The sequence below is a fragment of the Gobio gobio genome (genome assembly GCF_949357685.1).
Source record: "Gobio gobio genome assembly, chromosome: 16".
Lineage (NCBI taxonomy): Eukaryota > Metazoa > Chordata > Actinopteri > Cypriniformes > Gobionidae > Gobio > Gobio gobio.
In genome coordinates, this window is record NC_137109.1 from 32759109 (window position 1) to 32779301 (window position 20193).

A 20193-nucleotide genomic window follows, 5' to 3' on the forward strand; every position below is an offset into this window, starting at 1 on the left:
GAGAGTTAAATAGGCTGACATTCGAGAACAACTCAACGAATGTGCTGGGGGTGGCAAGAGCGATGCGAGGGCAAGGCTGGAGCTGAGCCTGCGAGACATAGATAGGAAATCCGTCAAACTGAACTCAATTTGTCGCCAAAGAAAGGCTAACGTTCTTCAGTAAGCGTTTAAAGGACGAGAAACCATGTCGGTGCTGGCTTTGCAAGAATACGAATTCGAGAGGCAATTCAATGAAGATGAAGCCATTCGATGGATGCAAGAGAACTGGTACAGTAGCTGATGCATGATACATATGCTGGACCATAACAAATCACGCCTTCCCCGTTGTATCATCATTTAGACTGACTAGCATATTAAATATTTGAACCATGCATTAGGCATGATGCTCAAAAACGGGGGACTCTTGAAAGTCACTGGCAGGTAGGGCTACCATCCAGACCACGGGTTATGCACAGTGATATTTCCCCTAGAGACTCATTTTTGTTTCAGATATACAAAAATAATAATAATTCCCCTATAGCCTATTTGAAGCATCACTGCTCTAATCAGATTCAAAGCCTATTCAAGGTGATGCTCCGCATGTCCTTCGTGACAATTGGAACTTTCATCCTAGGATGCCTCGCGTGTTCAGATTCCACGCAAACATTTAGGCTATTCGAAAAACACGCGTAGATCGCCTTTTGTTTTCCCCCCCGTAAATAAAACCTAATGTGTGTTTCAAATCGGTCTGTTTCCTAGGCTACATTAAATAGCTTGCCCACAGTAACGATTCGTTAAAGAATTGTTCTTTAGATTCGGATCTTTCCAATAAATCGGTTCAACCAGTTCACAAAACGGTCTGGAAAATGCTAATGAATAGGACGGAATTGATCTAAAGGTTCTAATGCAACAACAAAACTATTTATTAATCCGCGAGTCGCTTCCTTCGAATAGTAATTGTAATGAGTCGAGAACTGATTTGAGTAAATTATTTGACTAGCCTAATGGAATGATATGGTAGGCTACTTTAAAGGCTTAAAATGTAACAAATAGGCTACAATAAAATGTGTTACCGAGTTGATTTTATGACAGTTACACACAACATATTTGATTTTAATTAACTCCAGCATTACAATAAACGTAATTAAGAAACGTAATACGAATATATATTCATGACTATATCCATATTGTAGGCTAACGTACAGTGAATGTAATGTGTAGCCTACTGTCAGGGACCACGTGGTTACAATCACGCCATGACGTAAGAATAGTTTTGAATCGGTTCTTTTAAATGAACTGTTCAAAAGAACCGATTCGCGGAAACGAGTCTGCCTTCCCATCACTAGCTCAAACTCAAAGGCAAGCTTAGTCCAAGCACACAATCTCTGTAGCAAAATGGGAACGCCATAATACAGGTAGGGCCTAATCATGTGGAATAATAGACATGCAAGTGGAGCGTTATTATTTGATTCCCAGCGCAGTACAATCTTGATTCTGTAGTGAATGGCAGAAATTATCGCTGTTTATTGCCCATTTGGCACGTTTCTCATGTTGGACACTGTGTCGCTTTTTAATAGTAGGCTATCTGACACATGGTAACGTCGACACGATTACTCGCTATGAATCAATGTTAGGCTTTTGTCATTCTGTAGCGCGTTTGGAGACGGAGAAGTGTGAGGCTGGTTAAGAATTCAATAGCAACCAATGGGATGTGGTGGTTGATGTCTGCTGACACAAATCTGACCAATCATGCTTCCGCGTCACTGTGTCGACTTCTCGGGGTTGCTTGCATCACATCTATCATCTTGTATGTATCCCTCCTGTTTTGAGGGCAACAACCAGGGGCGTCGCACCCGTGGGGGATGTGGGTGTTTTAACACCCACACTTTTCCAGGTGAGAGGGTTCAACACCCACACTTTTTCTGCAATTTTCCCGCAGTTTTGCACAAACGCTTTAGGGATGCCACAATTATCATTATAATATTAAACCGTTCGGTACGGCAATCACGGTTCAATAAGCGCTTGTGAATTGCGTGGTTTTCTTTCTTTTTTGCAGTGTGCCTGTGAGTCTACGCGCTGATATGAGCAAATATCCAATCACTAATACTATACACAGTGCTAGACACGCTTGCAGTGCTGGAGTCAGAGAGTTATACTCACGGAACACTAGAGTTATTCACAATCACGAAAGTTAATTATTTGCATGCGTTTTAAAGCCTTGCCGGTTATTCGCGTGCTATGCACCGTTTTAACACGCAGAGCGCGCGCAGACTAAAAGCCTGTCAAACACTTGATTACTGGACTAAGTAGTCTTACTGTGCTATGTGTCATACTGTCAAATACACACAAGGTTAACATAAACACAGTCGGTTATGTGTAAAGTGAAAGTACATTTGCGTGTGTCTGTATATTAGATGCACGTCTTAAATTGACAGGAGCACAGCCTATGGTGAACACGCTGTCCTTAAAGGGGCAGTTCACCTCTAAAATTCTGTCATTATTTACTCACACTAATATTGTTCCAAACCTGTATTAATTTCTTCTGTTGAACACCGACAGCTGATGGTAGCCATTGACTTAAATGTTAATAAAACTACAAAAGACATAGAAAAGCACTCTCTGCTCTTGACTGAAAACATTAATACAGTAGCTTTAATAAGAATCAATTTATTTTATATTGAAGTCTATGTAGTGTTTAATTTTTACATTTATTCATTAAATTTCATACTTAAATGCTGCTGTACAGCTTTGAGCTGCCAGTGTAAATCTTTATATATATTTATTTTATATTATACTATACACTAGGAATGTGTACAAGGTTTTTTTAAGTAAAGTTTTAAGTTTAAGTAAGGTTTTTCAAGTCTTTTAAGTAAAATAAAAAAATTGCATTTTATTTTTCTCAACATCTTTCTGTCCCCGTCGCCTAAGAATAGAATAGCAAAAAACTGATGTGACTAGCCATCAGAACCCAATTGAACACCGTGGTTAAAAAAAACCGAGGTATGCAGAATATATATATTATATATCTTGTATGTTATACCTTTTGTACCCTTCTGTCATTGTATTCATCGTTTTTATTGTTAACAAACAAACCACATCCATCCCCCACACTTTTGAAAAGCTTGCTACGCCTCTGGCAACAACGACTGTCTTTCAAATACGTTTTTAGGTTTACTGTGCTTAATAATTTTGTTTAGTTTATCACTTTCAGCCTGTCGGTTTCCTCTCTGTTCTGAAAAATGGAATGTGAAGGAAATGATGGGGAAGCGTGCTGTTTTAATGACTGCCTACAACCCTGTAATGCAGATTTAAAGGGATAGTTTACCCAAAGATTATAATTATTTAATCTAATACCTTTATCTAACTCTTTCCAACACTTATTTTCATCTATTGAAGACCAAAACTTATTTAGGCAGATTGACAACCTTAGTCACCATTCACTTTAATTGTATGGGGGAAAGATGCAGTGATGGTGAATGGTAAATGTCATTCTGCCTGACATCTCTGTTCCACATAATAAAATCATAAAGGTTAGGAACAACACGAGGGCGAGTAAATGAAGACAAATTTTAGATTTTGGAGTAAACAATGTTTAACAAAAAACAGACACATATACATAATGCGAAAGTCATTAATATCATTTCAACACAGGCTTGTAAAATCATGTTTCTCTCCAGGTATTTAGTTATGTCACAATACTTCCTTGTAGTCACATTAACTTTATGAGTAAGATAATGATAATGGTCCTTGCGGTTATTATCTAGTTTTTTTTGTTTTGTTTTTTTGTTACTGTTCCAACTGCGTTTTATTTGTGACCACAACTGTTTTTAACAATTATTTATCGTTTTTATTTGTGCTTCTTATCGATTTATCAGGGTTACTAAATGACCAGATCCTTGGCTCTAGAGACTAATATAAAATACATTCCTCCCTTTGTAATTCAATTACAAATGCTATATTACTATATTATACTATACTATATAATATACTATAATACTTTCTAGCAGCTCAGGGTTGGTGCCAGGGTGATGGGGTCAGTGGCAGAAATCGTAAATGCCTTGAAGTTTTACATAATTCAAATGGATCAATGATAAATGCTCAATGAAAGCCTATTTTCAGACTACCTCATCAGACAATAATTTATCAGGAAAATGTTACCGGGGCACAGCAAAAAGAAACAAGGTCAGGAGTTTGACTAGAAACTTTCAGTCCACTAGATAAGGGAAGGCAGATGCACTGCAACACAGGTGAATGAAGGCCATGTCCAAAATGAGCCAGATCTGGGCAGATGCAGGCACTGTTAAAGGGATATTTCACCCAACAAAAAAAAATTGTGTCATCATTTCCTCACCCTAATGTTGTTCCAAACCTGTATGAGTTTCTTTCTTCTGTTGAACTCAAAACAAGATATTTTAAAGAATGTTGGTAACCAGACAGTTGACGGCACCCATTGGACTTCCATAGCATTTTTTTCCTACTATAGTACTAGTCAATGGCTAGAGACTCATACAGGTTTAGAACAAATTGAGGGTGCATGGTTCGCATGAAAAATTGCTAATATGAAAGCGGTCATGTGGACCCGGGTACACACCAGGGTACCGGACTCTAGTTTGGTTGTACTCAAACTGTGCGCAACACGGACTCGGGTGCAAACTTATTCAGGAAGAAAAGTAATCTGCGCATGCATTTTAGCCGATGCCGATGTATTTAGTCCCATAAACATATGGAAGGGATGATAGTGTTGAATGATTTACCTTGGGTACAAGCAAAAGCGAACCTGCAGTGTAATTGGGCATAGCCAGTGCAATCAGGGCGGCAAATGAATAGCAATCCTCTGTCTCCTCTAAAGATTACGTTTTCTAGCAGCAGAAAGCCGCCTTCATGTAATTTACTCTGCTGTGCATAATAGCACCAAATTAATAAAAATCACAATATAGTGACCACGTTCTGTTTCCTATTTTGTGGGGTGCACGTTTGTGATGAACGCAAATGCACCAGGGTTCAATAGAATCAAGTTGAGTTTGAAACCAGACCAACAACCACAGCAAATGTGTGAAAGCTCCCTAAGTGATGACAACATTTTCATTTTTGGGTTAACCATCCCTTATTAAATACCATCCCGTTTAGTCCCAGTACCCTTATATAATTTGGCAAAGACAAAAGCAATTAGCTGTACTGATACTCAGCATTTTTAAGACTATAGATCAGCATTTTGTAATTGCCTCCTTTGCATTCGAGGGAAATGCATAGATACAGGGAGTAAACATTTACTTGAAAAGCATTTATCAGAACCCCTCCCGTTCGGATTTCAAAAGAAGCTGTGAGACACGTCTCTCCTTTAATAACCCCACGTTCCGCTCTGTGATGAATGACTGCTACACCACAGGATCCATTCGTACATCTTCCTGATGATCAGGGAAACAGAAATGTCAGCTCTGACAAACAAATCTTGCATTATTTATGTTAGGCGAGCACAGTTGCTTCAGCACAGACTTTCCTGAAGTTCCACAAAGAAAAGATCTTCAAGGATATGAATAGAGTGCTATAATACAGATTTGGGTATAATTATCACTTGAATGTTCAAAACATCCTGTGTTTTTTTAGGTAACAAAAGCTGTTAAACTTAGAGAGATTTTTCCATTAACAATACTAAAGGATACAGAAAACCTTCTTAAAAGAAACACCCAAAAAAAGCTAGATATTTTAAAAATGTTTAACATTTAAAATGAATCTCACTCCAACAGGTAATACTGCATTTCAACGGCCACGTCAGTGCACATAAATGAATTATGTAGCAGTAAAAGTGTGCATGTGTTTTACAGGTCATGTATGCGTTATGTAAAGCATGACTTTTTAGTTCATTAGTTCATTATGATTAGTTCATTATGATATGACAGTGCGGAGTCATACCTGCTAGACAGTCAGCCAAATTGGCATCCGTTCTTATATCATATGTTTTTTTAATATATAATATTATTTGTTTTTGATTGGCAAAACCATTCTCAGCTATAAATAAGACATATAAATAAGATGTGCAATGAGCCATGTTTTGTGTTGGTCTGGGTTGACCAGAGAGAATTAGCCTGAGGTTGTGAACATAGCCACAGGTCATCTCTAATCTGGGTGTATTTTTATCCTCTATCCTCACTACACTGCACTGCCTAAATGTTTCTTTAATGAGCTCGCATTGTAAGAGTCTATCTCTCAAAATAAAGCAGACATGAGGCACAGAAACGGTGTGGATGAATAAAAGTGGACTGAATTCCACACAGCCTGCCAGGCTTACATAATAGTGACAGATACTAGAGTGTTTCCTGGCCTAAACCAATGTCCCCTGCAATTAATGTTACTTAATGCAGTCTTATGAATACAGACAGTCACTTCACCGCACCACATAGTGAGATTCTCTGAACAATACCGTCACCGGCCTTGAGAGATTATCTTTATAAAGTAGATTTGCTTTTCCTGCATCCTTCAGTTGACATCTAAAAAGTCTTAAACCAAACTTAAAAAGCCCTTGCTCAACTCAATCAGAGCACACACATACACACACACACAAAATGCATTTCAATGTGACCTCTGAAAGAGCAGTCACCTTGTTTCTATTTTCTTTGCAAGTAGCCCCGAAGATGGGATTGCATTTGATGTTTAGAAAGGGTGGTGGAGAAAAACAAATACCTCTGGCTAAAGCCCTTTTCACCATGTCACAAATTATAACATCAACCGCTGGTTTGTTTAGATGTTATCGCACTCAGATATTAAATGCAAGCTGCAGTTCAGAGTGTTAGATAGAAAACTGAGTAGCATTTCAATATACATCTATATTTTGTAGCTTAACGTGGAATAAAAAAGGACTGCGTTTGCGTGTCCTCATGTCAAGGTTTTTCTCTGACAGAAAATATTACTCCGCCGTCCGGCACTTTTCCAACGTTGTGCTGCATTCGGTTAAAAATCACTGAATCTAGCAGAATAGATTCTGCTATCGTCATTAGTCTAAAACTGCTATTAGGCTGCAGATTCCGTTTATTTAGCGTCTCTAAAATGACTTGGGAAGCACTTCTAGCACAAGCAGCTTGGGCCAGATGTGATCCCTTGCAGGTAGCTTCACCATCAGTCTTTGTCCACTGCAGGTCTGATGCTCTCAGCTGGAAAAAACGAGAGCATAGACAAAAACACAGATGAAGCTTTTCAAGGAATTGATGGTCTTGCAATAAATAGACCTACTTACTGTGTGTTGATGACGCAGGACCTGAATCTGTTTTGCTGATATAAAATATTTGTTGTTTAGGATACTCACGTATGTCCTTTACAACCTTTTCTATATCATTTTCACTGCATTATACAGAAGCTGCTAGAGCTCTGCTTTTTCTTTTTTGACAGTAACAAGGCCTGATGGGAATAGTCTCTCGAACCTCCATTGGATGGCCAGTTTTACTGCAGCTGTATGGCATATAACACTCACTCATTCCTCTAGCAGGGTATTTGAAGTTCTCCCCAAAACATATCTCCTGATATGGTGCTAATAAAAAGGGAGTGATAAGGTTGTCATTCACTGCAGCACAGCTCAGTAACCCATCCAATCTTAAATGAATAACCTGGAAGTTACTTCATTTCTTTGCTGGCAAATATATTGAATAGGCCCTACTGGAAATATTTTGAGATTGTTTTGCTGGAGATATAGTATTAGCTACATTGTGATCGCAATGATGCAATGCTCCGTTTAAGTGACAAATAAATTCCCTAAAATTGTCATTAGACAAGTTTAACAGCTTTTAACAAACGGACAGATGTCTTAATACCATGCATTTAAGCAAAAAGAAGTCCCCATTTGACATAATAAAAATACATGTGCACTAGATTTCATAATGAATACTTTTATTGATCAAAAGTGTCTATAATATTCCCCCCAAAAAATATCTCAAATACTGAACTTTCTATTTATCAATGGAAATATTAAGCAGCACAACTGTTTTCAACATTGATAATAATAATAAGAAATGTTTCTTAAGCAGAAAATCAGTATATTGGAATGATTTTTGATGGATCATGGGACACTGAAGACTAGAGTAATTGTGCTGAAAATTCAAGTATACCAGCACAGCAATAAAGAACAATATACTAAAAAATAAAATAAAAACGAGTACAGTTATATTAACGGTTTATACATTTTTGATCAAACAAACGCAGCCTTGGTCAGACTTTAAAAAAAGATCCACAAATGTTTATAAGGGTAGTGTAGGTAAATATTGCAGTTATATGGATGTACACAAAATATATAAATATTCTTCCATAGTTCATTATGTCAAGAAGCTTTGCTTCTGCTATAATCGTTTATTGCAAGAAATCAGTTTTCTTAAATACAACATTCTTCTTAGTTGGCACAGAAGAAAATGTGTCTGTTAGAGCATCGGTTCCCAACAGGGGGGTCTCGGCCCACAAAGGGGCCTCAGCGAGCTCTGTGGGGGGTCGTGTCATATTTTGAAAAGTTGAGCAATGAGCATTAAATAAAAGTCCTTAACTTTTTCTGTTCAAAAATTACAAAATGTATATAATGAGCGAGTTCATCATGAATCCATTTTACAGTCCGTGTTTTTGTCTTATCCAGAACCACTATGGTACACCTATAAGTGTTTACATTGGGACTATTTTACACTGGTTCGGATCGCTGCCGCTGCGGAGTAGCCCAGTACCTGCGTGATTTGTCATAGACATACACAGAGAGAAGTAGTTCCGGCTACAATGTTCTTCTGAAAGACGCATTATTCTGATAATAAACGCAAGTTTATTATCGCTCGCAACAGCGCCAAAAGCCTCAAAAATAAAGCCTCACAAATAACATGCAAGTATTGAGGCCACAGACAGAAGTCATTTAGTAATAGCCTATATTTTTTTCTTTTTTTTTACCTACACACCAGTGTGAATACTGATATTTTTGTTATTGCATTTCAAATAGGGCCAATTTATAGGTTACTCCTAGGTTTACGTTTTCTTAATTTCAAAGGGCCTACTAAAGTTTTTGTTATTGTATTTTCAATATTATAGGCTATTATTTGTGCATAAACATATCTGGTTATAGTAAATATACCGTTTGTTTGAAAACCACACCAAAATTTTCATCCTTGCTGCAAGCTTACAAGAGCAATAATATCATTAAATGTGAAGGGGGGCCCCAAGATATTTTCTTGGGAAAAAGGGGGTCTCAGACAAAAAAAGGTTGGGAACCACTGTGTTAGAGTGAGCAATCATTGCACTGCAATAACCAGTGCAATTAACTAAATGGCAACCAGTAACAAGAGTTTAATCTTCCAATATCACTGATAAATTGGTCCTATAATATATGTGCATACTGCAGCCTCTCTTTGTACTCACACAAAGAACAAAGCAATGACAAGTCAAGGTTGGAGGGGGCTGTACATTGAATGGACTCACTGTTATAAGCAGAGTGAGGTCAGTGTTTCTCACATCCACTAGACAGAAAAATGGTGCTCAATGTGCCTTCACAACCTACAGCCAAGCCTACACTCTAAAAAATGCTGGGTTAAAAATAACCCAAGTTGAGTTGAAAATGGACTAACCCAGCAATTGGGTTGTTTTAACCCAGCATTTGAATTGTTTTAACCCAGCGGTTGGGTTAATTGTTTGCTTAAAACAACCCGATTGCTGGGTTAAAACAACCCAATTGCTGGATTTGTCAATTTTCAACTCAACATTTTTTAGAGTGTATAGACGTGTAATGAAAAAAAGAAGAGATTATGCTACTACTATACAAGACGCTTAGAACTACTAATATTGCATCATATTTTGATGTATTTGAATTTTGATGAATAGAGGAATTGTCTAAGGCTGTATCTAGTGAGTAATTAAGAACCTCTGGGGCTCCTTGCTCACCTATTCGACTGCAGTTTCTAGAAAGAGAGTCACACACACACACACACTAGATGATACTGGCTTGAAGAGACGTGCCCCAGTTTTGGCTCATAATGCCAGATGGATGCTGGACTGGCAAAGCTCCCATCTGGTTGACTTCTGCCATTAACTGAAAAAAAAAAATGCAAAATGCTGGCATTATTAAATGAAAGCTTATGTTTCAATGGGGATGTGAAAAGAAACACCAGTTCATTGTAATTAAAGGCCAGTTTTCAGGCCTGAATCTCACTCAGCATCGAATGAGCAGTAATACACGGATCAGACTACTTAGTACTTTACTTTAACAACAAAAAGAAATTAGAAGCAATAGAACAATAGATTTTTTTATTACCATGCAATTGTATCAATTTAATTTGTGAGCATGGTTTCAAAATGAGCACAGAACCGTGAAATTGCTCTCATGTTGGTATTGAAAGTTTGATATTGTGATGTTAGTACCCTTGAACATACTTTTATCATCATTATTTATGTTTTTAATAGTCATTCATTATATACAGGTTTCCTAATGTGTCACAGGAAACCAGAATGTTATTTTCTTTCAATTCCAATTACCTCTGCATTCAAAAGGCATGGATGGGGCGTCATGGAAGCTAATTTATTGCAAATCAGATTTAGGGGGATCAAAATATCCTCAAAAATATTTTAAATTAGACTGCAGCTTCCAGATAATGCAGTAGCACTGCCAGATAATATGAGATCCTAAAAGCAACACAAGCTGTCAAAATAAGCCCAATAAGCTGTCTGTGATAAAAAGCTCCAACAGTTTATTTCATTTTGGCAACAGATAAGTGAAGAATATAGGATTTAAGAAACAATGACATATTTATGTAATGGTTGATGCATTTGGACAAAGTTGCTGAGCCAAATGCATTACATCAGGATGTAATGTGACATTTTTTACAGAGTACACAATATAGACCAGTATGCAAATGTTTTAAGACTGGAATTGCAAGTAAAAAAGGCTCTGGCTGTGCTTTTTTAAAAGCTACATAACTGCATTATATATAGTCAGAATAGTCACAGGACCAGTTTGCAGGTGGCCGTTTAACTATATGCAAAGTCTACATATTTGACAATGCAATATGGGGCTTGTGTGTTACCATACAAAACGTGTCAAAATACAAATTGAAAGAAAATGCAGTGCTCGTGAATGAAATGTTTTTAATATGAGCCATTAAACACACTTTACAGTTCAAAAGTTTCAAACTAATTTGATGCATTAAAATTGATCAAAAGTTCCATTATAAAGGTCTACTTAAAATGCTACTTTATATTTATTGAAGTATTCTGAAAAAAAAGATCTGTTTAAATGGTAGTGTACATGCATATGGATATTTAGTTTGTATAAAAGCATCTGTTAAAATGCCCAGTTGCATAAAGGATTTATAGTTAGTTCTGGTATTATATCTGGTATTTCTAAAAGATTGTGAAAAGCATGTTGGACTATACTAATTTATCATCATCTCCCTCCTTACAGGAAGAAGTCCTTCCTCTTCTCTGCACTTTACGCTGCCTGCATACTTGGTGGGCGGCATGTAATGAAACAAAGGGAGAAGTTTGAGTTGAGGAAACCTTTAGTACTTTGGTCTTTAACACTTGCAGCCTTCAGGTAAATATGTCTAGAGGTAAACGGGTCATACGTTTTACATGCAAATGTTTGAGTGTGTCTATGTGAGGGTGTTATCCATTTGCCTACAACACCTGTTAATGCTAAGACATTTGCTTACCTTAACATATTGCTTTTATTATGATGGAAATATTACCGTAGTATGTAAATTAGAAATATGTAGGTCATTACTAACACAGACAGTTGAGTGATTTTTTTACGCTCACAGGCACTACGAAGATTTCACTGCACATTAAACCAGACGTCATAATGCAATGGCAGTGCCAAGATAAAAGTCAAGTTTGAGAACTCCTTCCCATGACATTTTCTCAGTTTTGCTAGTTGAATTAGATTTAAACCAGTCAAAATGGAAAGACACTTCACATTTATGTGGTGTGTACTTTCTGTTTTTGATTTTTTTAAATGATGTCGCTTTGCACGTTACAATACAGCACTGCAGTGAATACTGTGTATTCATAAATTGTTTCATGTTTTAGCAGATTAATGGTGTGCATTATAGGCAGAAAAACAAGCCACTTCCTCGTTCCAAGTTACTTCATAAAGACCTGCATATATGGTACATAAGAGGCCTGCATATATGATTTTGTATTGACATCTTAATGATATGGTAAATGGTACAATGATATAGTGTGGAGATCAGCACTGTAGTTACTTTAGAAAGGCGGTGACACAGGCTACCTCGCACTTCCAGGTTTTTCACATGATCCAGCCATTGGCAGCTATTATAAGAAACCTAAAACTGGAACCTGAGTGCCAAGTAACTGCTCAGCCATAAAGCATTGAATAAAGCATTGTTATTAGTAATGCTATGCCCTGAGTCCTAACAGTCAAATAAAAAAAAAAGTACTATACACTTGTCTTTGATTTTAAATGTCTCTTTTGTTTTGTTGCACCTCCTTCTTCAGTATATTTGGTGCCATCAGAACCGGAGGCTACATGATGAACATCTTGATGACCAAAGGCCTAAAACAGTCAGTGTGCGATCAGAGTTTCTACAACGGGCCAGTCAGCAAATTCTGGGCCTATGCTTTTGTCCTCAGCAAGGCACCTGAACTAGGTGAGATTATACACAAATAGGTCCCATTTCAGTTTTATGGGTTAAGATTAAAAGGTGCAGTAAGCGATTTTTGAGAAACGCTGTTGAAAATTGGAATCAACACCCAAACAAACAATTTGGTGAATATTTGCTATATGTCTGCTCTGTGTGTGAGGAAATATTGTGTTTGCACATAGTCCTGGCTGTGTAAATAGAAAAACTGTAGAAAGAGAGATGCCTGAAATATTACCACAGAGGAAAAGGTCAGAGGAGTATGATTGGAAGAAGAAGGGTTATGATCAGGCAGCCTACGTTAATATTTTTAAAAGCTTTCCAGTTCTGTTGAGATGTTAGAGAGCAGGAAGGCCTGAAGACGGACACCGAGGTTGCTTAATTTCTGCTCAATAAGTAACATTAGTTATGGTAATGCCAAAATATGCTGTTGTTGAATAACTGCTGATTCATCCATACTGTTATCGGAGTGGGGGTGGGGGGGGGGCAATAAAGGGGGGGGGGGCTTTTTCTTTTGGGTAGGGGTGTATTTGTGTCAAATTCAAATATAAACTGTTTCTCAGAACTCACAAGTGCCATTTGTTATGTTTGTTTGAATGCTAAAAAGTAGGGATGCACAATACATTGGTACCATATTAGTCAATATTAGATTTTTAAAAATATTTAATTGTTTCGATTACTATAGCAGTCATCACTCAACTAAAGTGTACATTTTTGTGTGATTTATTTTTTAGTTCATTAGACAAAATAGTATAAAAGTGTTTATCTGCTACATGACAATAATGATTGGCTTATCATAACGCCAGAATTTTAATATTAGTGCATGTCTTTTAAAAAGGTATAAAACTAGATACCACAAAGACATAAAACTGCTATCAAATTTTTTGGGGGAAATGGGGAAAAACGATAGATAGATAGATAGATAGATAGATAGATAGATAGATAGATAGATAGATAGATAGATAGATAGATAGATAGATAGATAGATAGATAGATAGATAGATAGATAGATAGATAGATAGATAGATAGATAGATAGATAGATAGATAGATAGATAGATAGATAGATAGATAGATAGATAGATAGATAGATAGATAGATAGATAGATAGATAGATAGATAGATAGATAGATAGATAGATAGATAGATAGATAGATAGATAGATAGATAGATAGATAGATAGATAGATAGATAGATAGATAGATAGATAGATAGATAGATAGATAGATAGATAGATAGATAGATAGATAGATAGATAGATAGATAGATAGATAGATAGATAGATAGATAGATAGATAGATAGATAGATAGATAGATAGATAGATAGATAGATAGATAGATAGATAGATAGATAGATAGACAGACAGACAGACAGACAGACAGACAGACAGACAGACAGACAGACAGACAGACAGACAGACAGACAGACAGACAGACAGACAGACAGACAGACAGACAGACAGACAGACAGACAGACAGACAGACAGACAGACAGACAGACAGACAGACAGACAGACAGACAGACAGACAGACAGACAGACAGACAGACAGACAGACAGACAGACAGACAGACAGACAGACAGACAGACAGACAGACAGACAGACAGACAGACAGACAGACAGACAGACAGACAGACAGACAGACAGACAGACAGACAGACAGACAGACAGACAGACAGACAGACAGACAGACAGACAGACAGACAGACAGACAGACAGACAGACAGACAGACAGACAGACAGACAGACAGACAGACAGACAGACAGACAGACAGACAGACAGACAGACAGACAGACAGACAGACAGACAGACAGACAGACAGACAGACAGACAGAGCATTTTTATGAATGCTTCATCTGTATAAAACAAAAAAACTAAAGACTATTTTTCAGGTTTTTCAATCCTCAACACTATTTAAAACAACTGTAATAATTAAAGATATAAAGTTAAATGGTTCTAGTTAAATACATTCTGCTTCGTCTATGTAGTCTGATCCAATGACAAAGCACTACTGAGAAGCCTAGTGTTCATCTGCATGAATATAATTGGTTGTGAAAGCATAACAGAATTTGTTAGCGTGGACCTTGCAGCATAACCCCAAGTCTAGAAATCTGGGATAGTGGTTCTATTTTCCGCCTGCATGGGCCTATTGTATTTGCCATGTCCTGGCGGTTAGTGGGCTACCAGGCCCATTGTAGAGACAAAAAGACAGCACTAAGACAACATGAGGACCTTAACATCCCTTCTAGGGCCAGGCCAACCGTGATGAGTCATGATGCCTTGTTAGTGATGTACAGCAGGAGACACACAAACATACATAGACTTTTGACCAACTGAAACCTGCACTTGCCCTCTGATATATATACCGTTTCCATTCCATATGTTCAAGAGAAGAAGAAAAAAATCTTCAGTTCCTGGGAATCTGCCGTAAAGTTTCAGTAATAAAATACTAAAAAGTTGCTGAAACCAGGAAAGCCTGTGACGCTGTTTTCCCAATTTACTTGGGCCTCAGAGCGAGGAAGTAAAACAAAAAAAAATGCTGTCATATTGTGTTTGGAGGCAAATGCCTAAATGTTTAGAAACCAAATAGTTTTGGTGACAGACTTTGACTCAGACATTTCAGAATGACTAAAACAATGTTTTACTGCTTAGTCTAGTTATCAAGTGGGGATAAATCCGTTTTTTGTTGCGCATCCAGGAATGTATTCAGTAAATGGTTGATAGTTTATGCAAAAAAAAATTTGTCAAATAAAAAAAATAATCTCTCTCAATAGAGCATAAAAGTTTCATATGAGCATTAAGATTTTATGTCCATCTCTGCATTTCCATCCAATGTTTGTTCTCATTAAAAATGTGGATGGAAACATAACCCATGTCACATTATTAGTTGAGCCAATGTCAGTTTGCACACACAGCAACTTTAATGACTTAAGTAGTGGTTCCCAAACTGGGGGGCGTGACCCCTGGGGGGATTGTATGGGTGTGTGTGTGTGTGTGTGTGTGTGTGTGGGGGGGGGGGGGGGGGGCATGGGGGGGGGGTCTAAAAAGGGGGACACGGGAAGGCTAAGGGGGGTCATTCCTTGTCAAATCAACCAAATTTCCGAAACGTCCCCCAGCTCAAATTTTTTATTTTGTTAATACTTTTTCTGAAGAAAGACAAACATAAATAGTGATGAAAGCAAAAATATAAAATGTCACAGATATATATTTACAGAGTAATCCACTAATTTGTAGAGGCGATGACAATTTTCACTTGAGAGCCAATTTTCAGGGGTGTAAAAATGATTTTATTTTTACACAGAGATTGGTATGTCTATTAGTAAAATCTGTTGACTTCACCTAACTTTGTTGTATTATATACCAAAGATGACAGTTCAAAAATGGCAAAAAAAAGCACTTCTGTGTTTTTTTGCCTCAAGTTTGCATGCCTGTAACTCAAGAAGAATTAAAGATAACTTCATATCCTTTTAGTTTAAGGTTCTTAAACGTTCATTTTTGTATCCCAGAGATATGGAGCTCATAATGTGGCTCCATTGTACACATTTTCAGTGGTTAAAACCCAAATGTGGGTCACTTTGCATACAGCTGATACTTTGTTTTGAAGAGGAAATCTGAAGAACAAATAATGTTGAAACTAGAAATGTATCTTGTGTTTTTCTATCAACACAATTGCACAGACTAAACCATAAATATGCCATAAATATTCCTTTTCCAAAGTTTGCATGCCTGTAACTTTAAAAGTATTGAAGATATCTTATTATCCGTCTAGATTCTCGTTCTTTCCTTTTGAAATCTTCATTTTCAAGGTCCTATAATGTTTAGTCCCATAGATATGGGGATCTCAAAGCAGCTCCATGTTCAAATTGTTTAATATTTTGGCTTTCATTGCTATTTATGCTCAAAATCACAAATTTGAGCCTTGGGCCTCTGGTTGAGTTGACACGGAATGACCCTAAGGGATAGTGTACAATCACCAGATAGTTATGCACAAGAAACCTCTTCAGGGTGATACAAGACTCCATTGTGAAATGATTGGCTACTTGCACATATGTAAATTATTAAACACAAAATATGAATTTAAATTTTTTTTACCTCAAGATGACTCGCTTGAGCAGTATGTTATCGATTGTTGTCATGGAATAAGACTTATCAAGCTGTTGCAGTGTAGCATGACAACCATCGTGTCTGATGAAGTCAGTTTTGAAGACAAGAAAACCAGTACAACGGTGGTTATGAAGAAAGACCAGTGTGTTGTGTGCCTCAAAATACGAACTTCTGACAGTTTGAAGCTGAAACAAGTTAAGACTTACTTAGAGACATCACATATTCATAACCAACACAAAAGAAGCCTGTTGAAGTTGATTAGTACTGTATTGATTACAATGTTTCAAATAAATCCTATAGGATTTTCCAAGTAAGGTCTTGTCTTCAAGTGTCTATGTTGGTGTATGCAGGTGAGGTGGGGGCAACTGACCTAATGTGTACGTAACACAAAAACGTGAAAAGTTTTAACGCTTCATTTTAACCAGTCTATAACAGTGGTGTTTTCACTGTTTGAACCGCTACATTAGCCAAAATAAAACTTGTTTTGTCTAATGAATGCATTGGTAAACTTTGCCCAGATTAGATATTCAAGATCTAGAACATGCAAGTTTAATTTAATACCTTAACCTCTACTTACTGTTATCAATACCACAAAAATAACAAGATAGCATATCTGAGACAGCCAATAGTTTCACAGTAACCAGCGTTTTTGTATTAACAAACAATAACTTTTTCTTTCTCCATTCTCCACCTTATCTCTCTCACAATCCATATCTGGCTCTTATACTTTCAGGAGACACACTATTCATTGTGTTACGCAAGCAAAAGCTGATCTTCCTGCACTGGTATCATCACATCACAGTGTTGCTCTACTCATGGTACTCCTACAAGGACATGGTGGCTGGCGGGGGCTGGTTCATGACCATGAACTATCTAGTGCATGCCGTCATGTATTCTTACTACGCTCTTCGGGCCGCCGGCTTCAAAATCTCTCGCAAGTTCGCCATGTTCATCACCCTGACACAGATCACCCAAATGGTGATGGGCTGCGTGGTCAACTACCTGGTGTATTCGTGGATGCAGCAAGGCCAAGAGTGCCCGTCCCATGTGCAGAACATTGTGTGGTCGTCCCTCATGTACCTCAGCTATTTTGTGCTCTTCTGCCAGTTCTTCTTTGAAGCCTACGTCACCAAGACCAAATCCAACGCAGCCAGGAAAAGCCAATAAATCAAGGAAATGATTTTGAAAAGTGAATCAAGGAGAGATGGGGGGGAGGGAGGGAAAGTGGACCAATGAATGGATAGTGGATGGATGAGTCTTTACAGTTGGGGCTTATGGATTTGCAGAAGAAAGAGGACCATGAAAGGCTACTATCAAAGCTTTTGCATACTGTACTACTAACGTATAGAGATAAATCTCCCCGCCAGTAGGGGTGCTCTATTGAGCCACACTGAGAAATCATTATGGTTATATCAGTTGAACAAAAAAACAAAAAAAAGTGTCTTTATGTGATGTTTATGTGCCCAATTCAATTCTCTGCATTTAAAACAAATGTATAGATTAAAAAGGGATGCAAATCAAATGAAAACTGAATTAAGGAGAAGTTGAAATGGACTGGGACATTTTGGGAAAAAAAAGAAAATTATATGGATAGAATCAATATTTGTGTGGTTATGTCTAAACATTAAATGTTATTGTTGCATTTTTATTTTGTATTGATTAGATACTAGAGTGTGTATGATAGTTTTGTATGAAAGCCATGTCAATGGATGACTGGTCAGTGTTGAGCTATAAAAAAAATGCCACAGTGTGTTCAGCATCGCAGCACCAAAATCCTCTCAGGTCTTAGAGTTTTCCATTTGATGTTCATATCATTTTAGAAAAATAAAGAAAATAAAATAAAAAAGACAAAATAGTCAAGGTAGTCAAATAGGCCTGAAATGTCAATGCCAATTGGATCGCACATACACAAGCAACCACAAAAAAGAAAACAAGGCAGAGAGAAGAACAAGACCAATGAAGGCCATTTTGAGAGGACATTTCAGCCAAACAATCATCAGAACACCTGAGGCCATTGTGGAGTGTGAATCATCTGACCTCTCTGAATCCGTGATTGTTCTGACCTCTGAAAGGCCTGGCCTTCCTCCCATGGCTTAAGGTCACAATTTTCATCTATTCCAAAGACCGACGGCATACAGAGTCCAAAAAAGCCCTGTCTAAAGGACCATGAAGTCAAGCATACTTACACAAAATGTCTATATTCACTGTAACAAACCTGAATAACTGAATTGTGTCTATTGTGCTCTTGTGCATTTGCACTGTATACATGTAAAGCATCTATAGACGATTTTAACAAAGAGCCATGAGTGCTGAAATAATAATGTGTCTGTTTTTTCATTCGGTTTCTCCTTGTTTACCTTGGTAGGACTGTGAGATATTCTTTCTGGTACATATTTTGCTGTCTCTGCATGAATGAAATGTCACTTTTGTGGTGAACAGGCTCGACGACATGCCAGATGGGAGCACTATTGCCTTAGCGACAATGACATAAGACACAAGTTCAGACTGTCCTGGTTTCTAAAGCCATACTAAGCAGCGTGTTGTTGTACTGACTGGAGTTGGGCGGTAAATATGTGAGAGAGTGACAGAAATTGTGCAAAAAGACATTTAAACCTTTTGGAAATAGTGTTAAAGGTACTATGAAATGCACAGATTTGACAAATTTACATCATATAATGCCATATTTGACTGGAAATATTTGGTACAATAAAATGCTGTCCAATAAGTGTTAAAATTATTTAAACTTGGTTATTAAAACAATCAAAATATTACCGCAATGCTGAAAACATTATATAAAACAAAGATTGTACTGCACTAAATTGAAATAATTGAAAAGATATCAGCTTAGATAGGAAGTTCTTCGAATATTGGCCCAGACAAGGCCCTGGAGTCATGAATGAACTACACAACATTATTTTGTCACTTTTCAAAAAAACATTTAAAGTGATGCAGGCAAAATTAGGATATTCTGGTAAACTAAGTGTGCAATTAACTTCAGATAACTTAGAATTAACTTCAGTTTTGGTTGTACAAATTGACTGAATCTGGACAAAATGGGTTTCATAAATTATTGTTCTTTTGTACACATGGTGTATGCTGTTTCATTTTTCATCCCTGCATGCTTGTTGCTTCTAAAACAAGAAAAACTGGTGAAAAAGAAAAACAAAATGTGGGTGACATGATGAAAGTTCAGCCCTTCAGGACTGTATCGTTCAGCCAATCACTGGCTACAGGAAACATTACAAAAATTTGTGAACAATTTGAAGTATTCAGCACCAGGAGGGGTGTGTGTGTGGGTGTGTGTGTGTGTGTGTGGGGGGGGTTCATTTCTTACAAATTCCAAATTACATGACACAAATAGTAGTTAGTATTCCATTACATTTAAGGTAATATAATCAGACTACTTTTTGATTACTTTTAGATTACTTTTGACCTAACTTGTTAATCACAATAGGATCATTTTGTACCATATTAATATAAAAATACAAAGAGAAATAAAAATATATTC

At 37.2% G+C, this 20193-nt stretch overlaps 1 protein-coding gene across 1 annotated transcript; it reads left to right on the top strand.

Moving 5' to 3' along the window:
- elovl6 (ELOVL fatty acid elongase 6) lies at positions 1-19405 on the top strand. The gene is made up of 4 exons (XM_079839658.1): positions 1-267; positions 11384-11515; positions 12439-12590; positions 17419-19405. The coding sequence occupies exons 1-4, from the start codon at positions 185-187 to the stop codon at positions 17850-17852; spliced, it is 801 nt and encodes a 266-aa protein (XP_079695784.1). The 5' UTR covers positions 1-184; the 3' UTR covers positions 17853-19405.
- Positions 19406-20193: the final 788 nt, after the last annotated feature.

Coding starts and splice junctions, on each gene's coding strand:
- elovl6 (XM_079839658.1), top strand. CDS start 185: ATGTCGGTGCTGGCTTTGCAAGAATACGAATTCGAGAGGCAATTCAAT. Junction 11,516..12,438: donor TTAACACTTGCAGCCTTCAG/GTAAATATGTCT, acceptor CTCCTTCTTCAG/TATATTTGGTGCCATCAGAA. Junction 12,591..17,418: donor CAGCAAGGCACCTGAACTAG/GTGAGATTATAC, acceptor TTATACTTTCAG/GAGACACACTATTCATTGTG.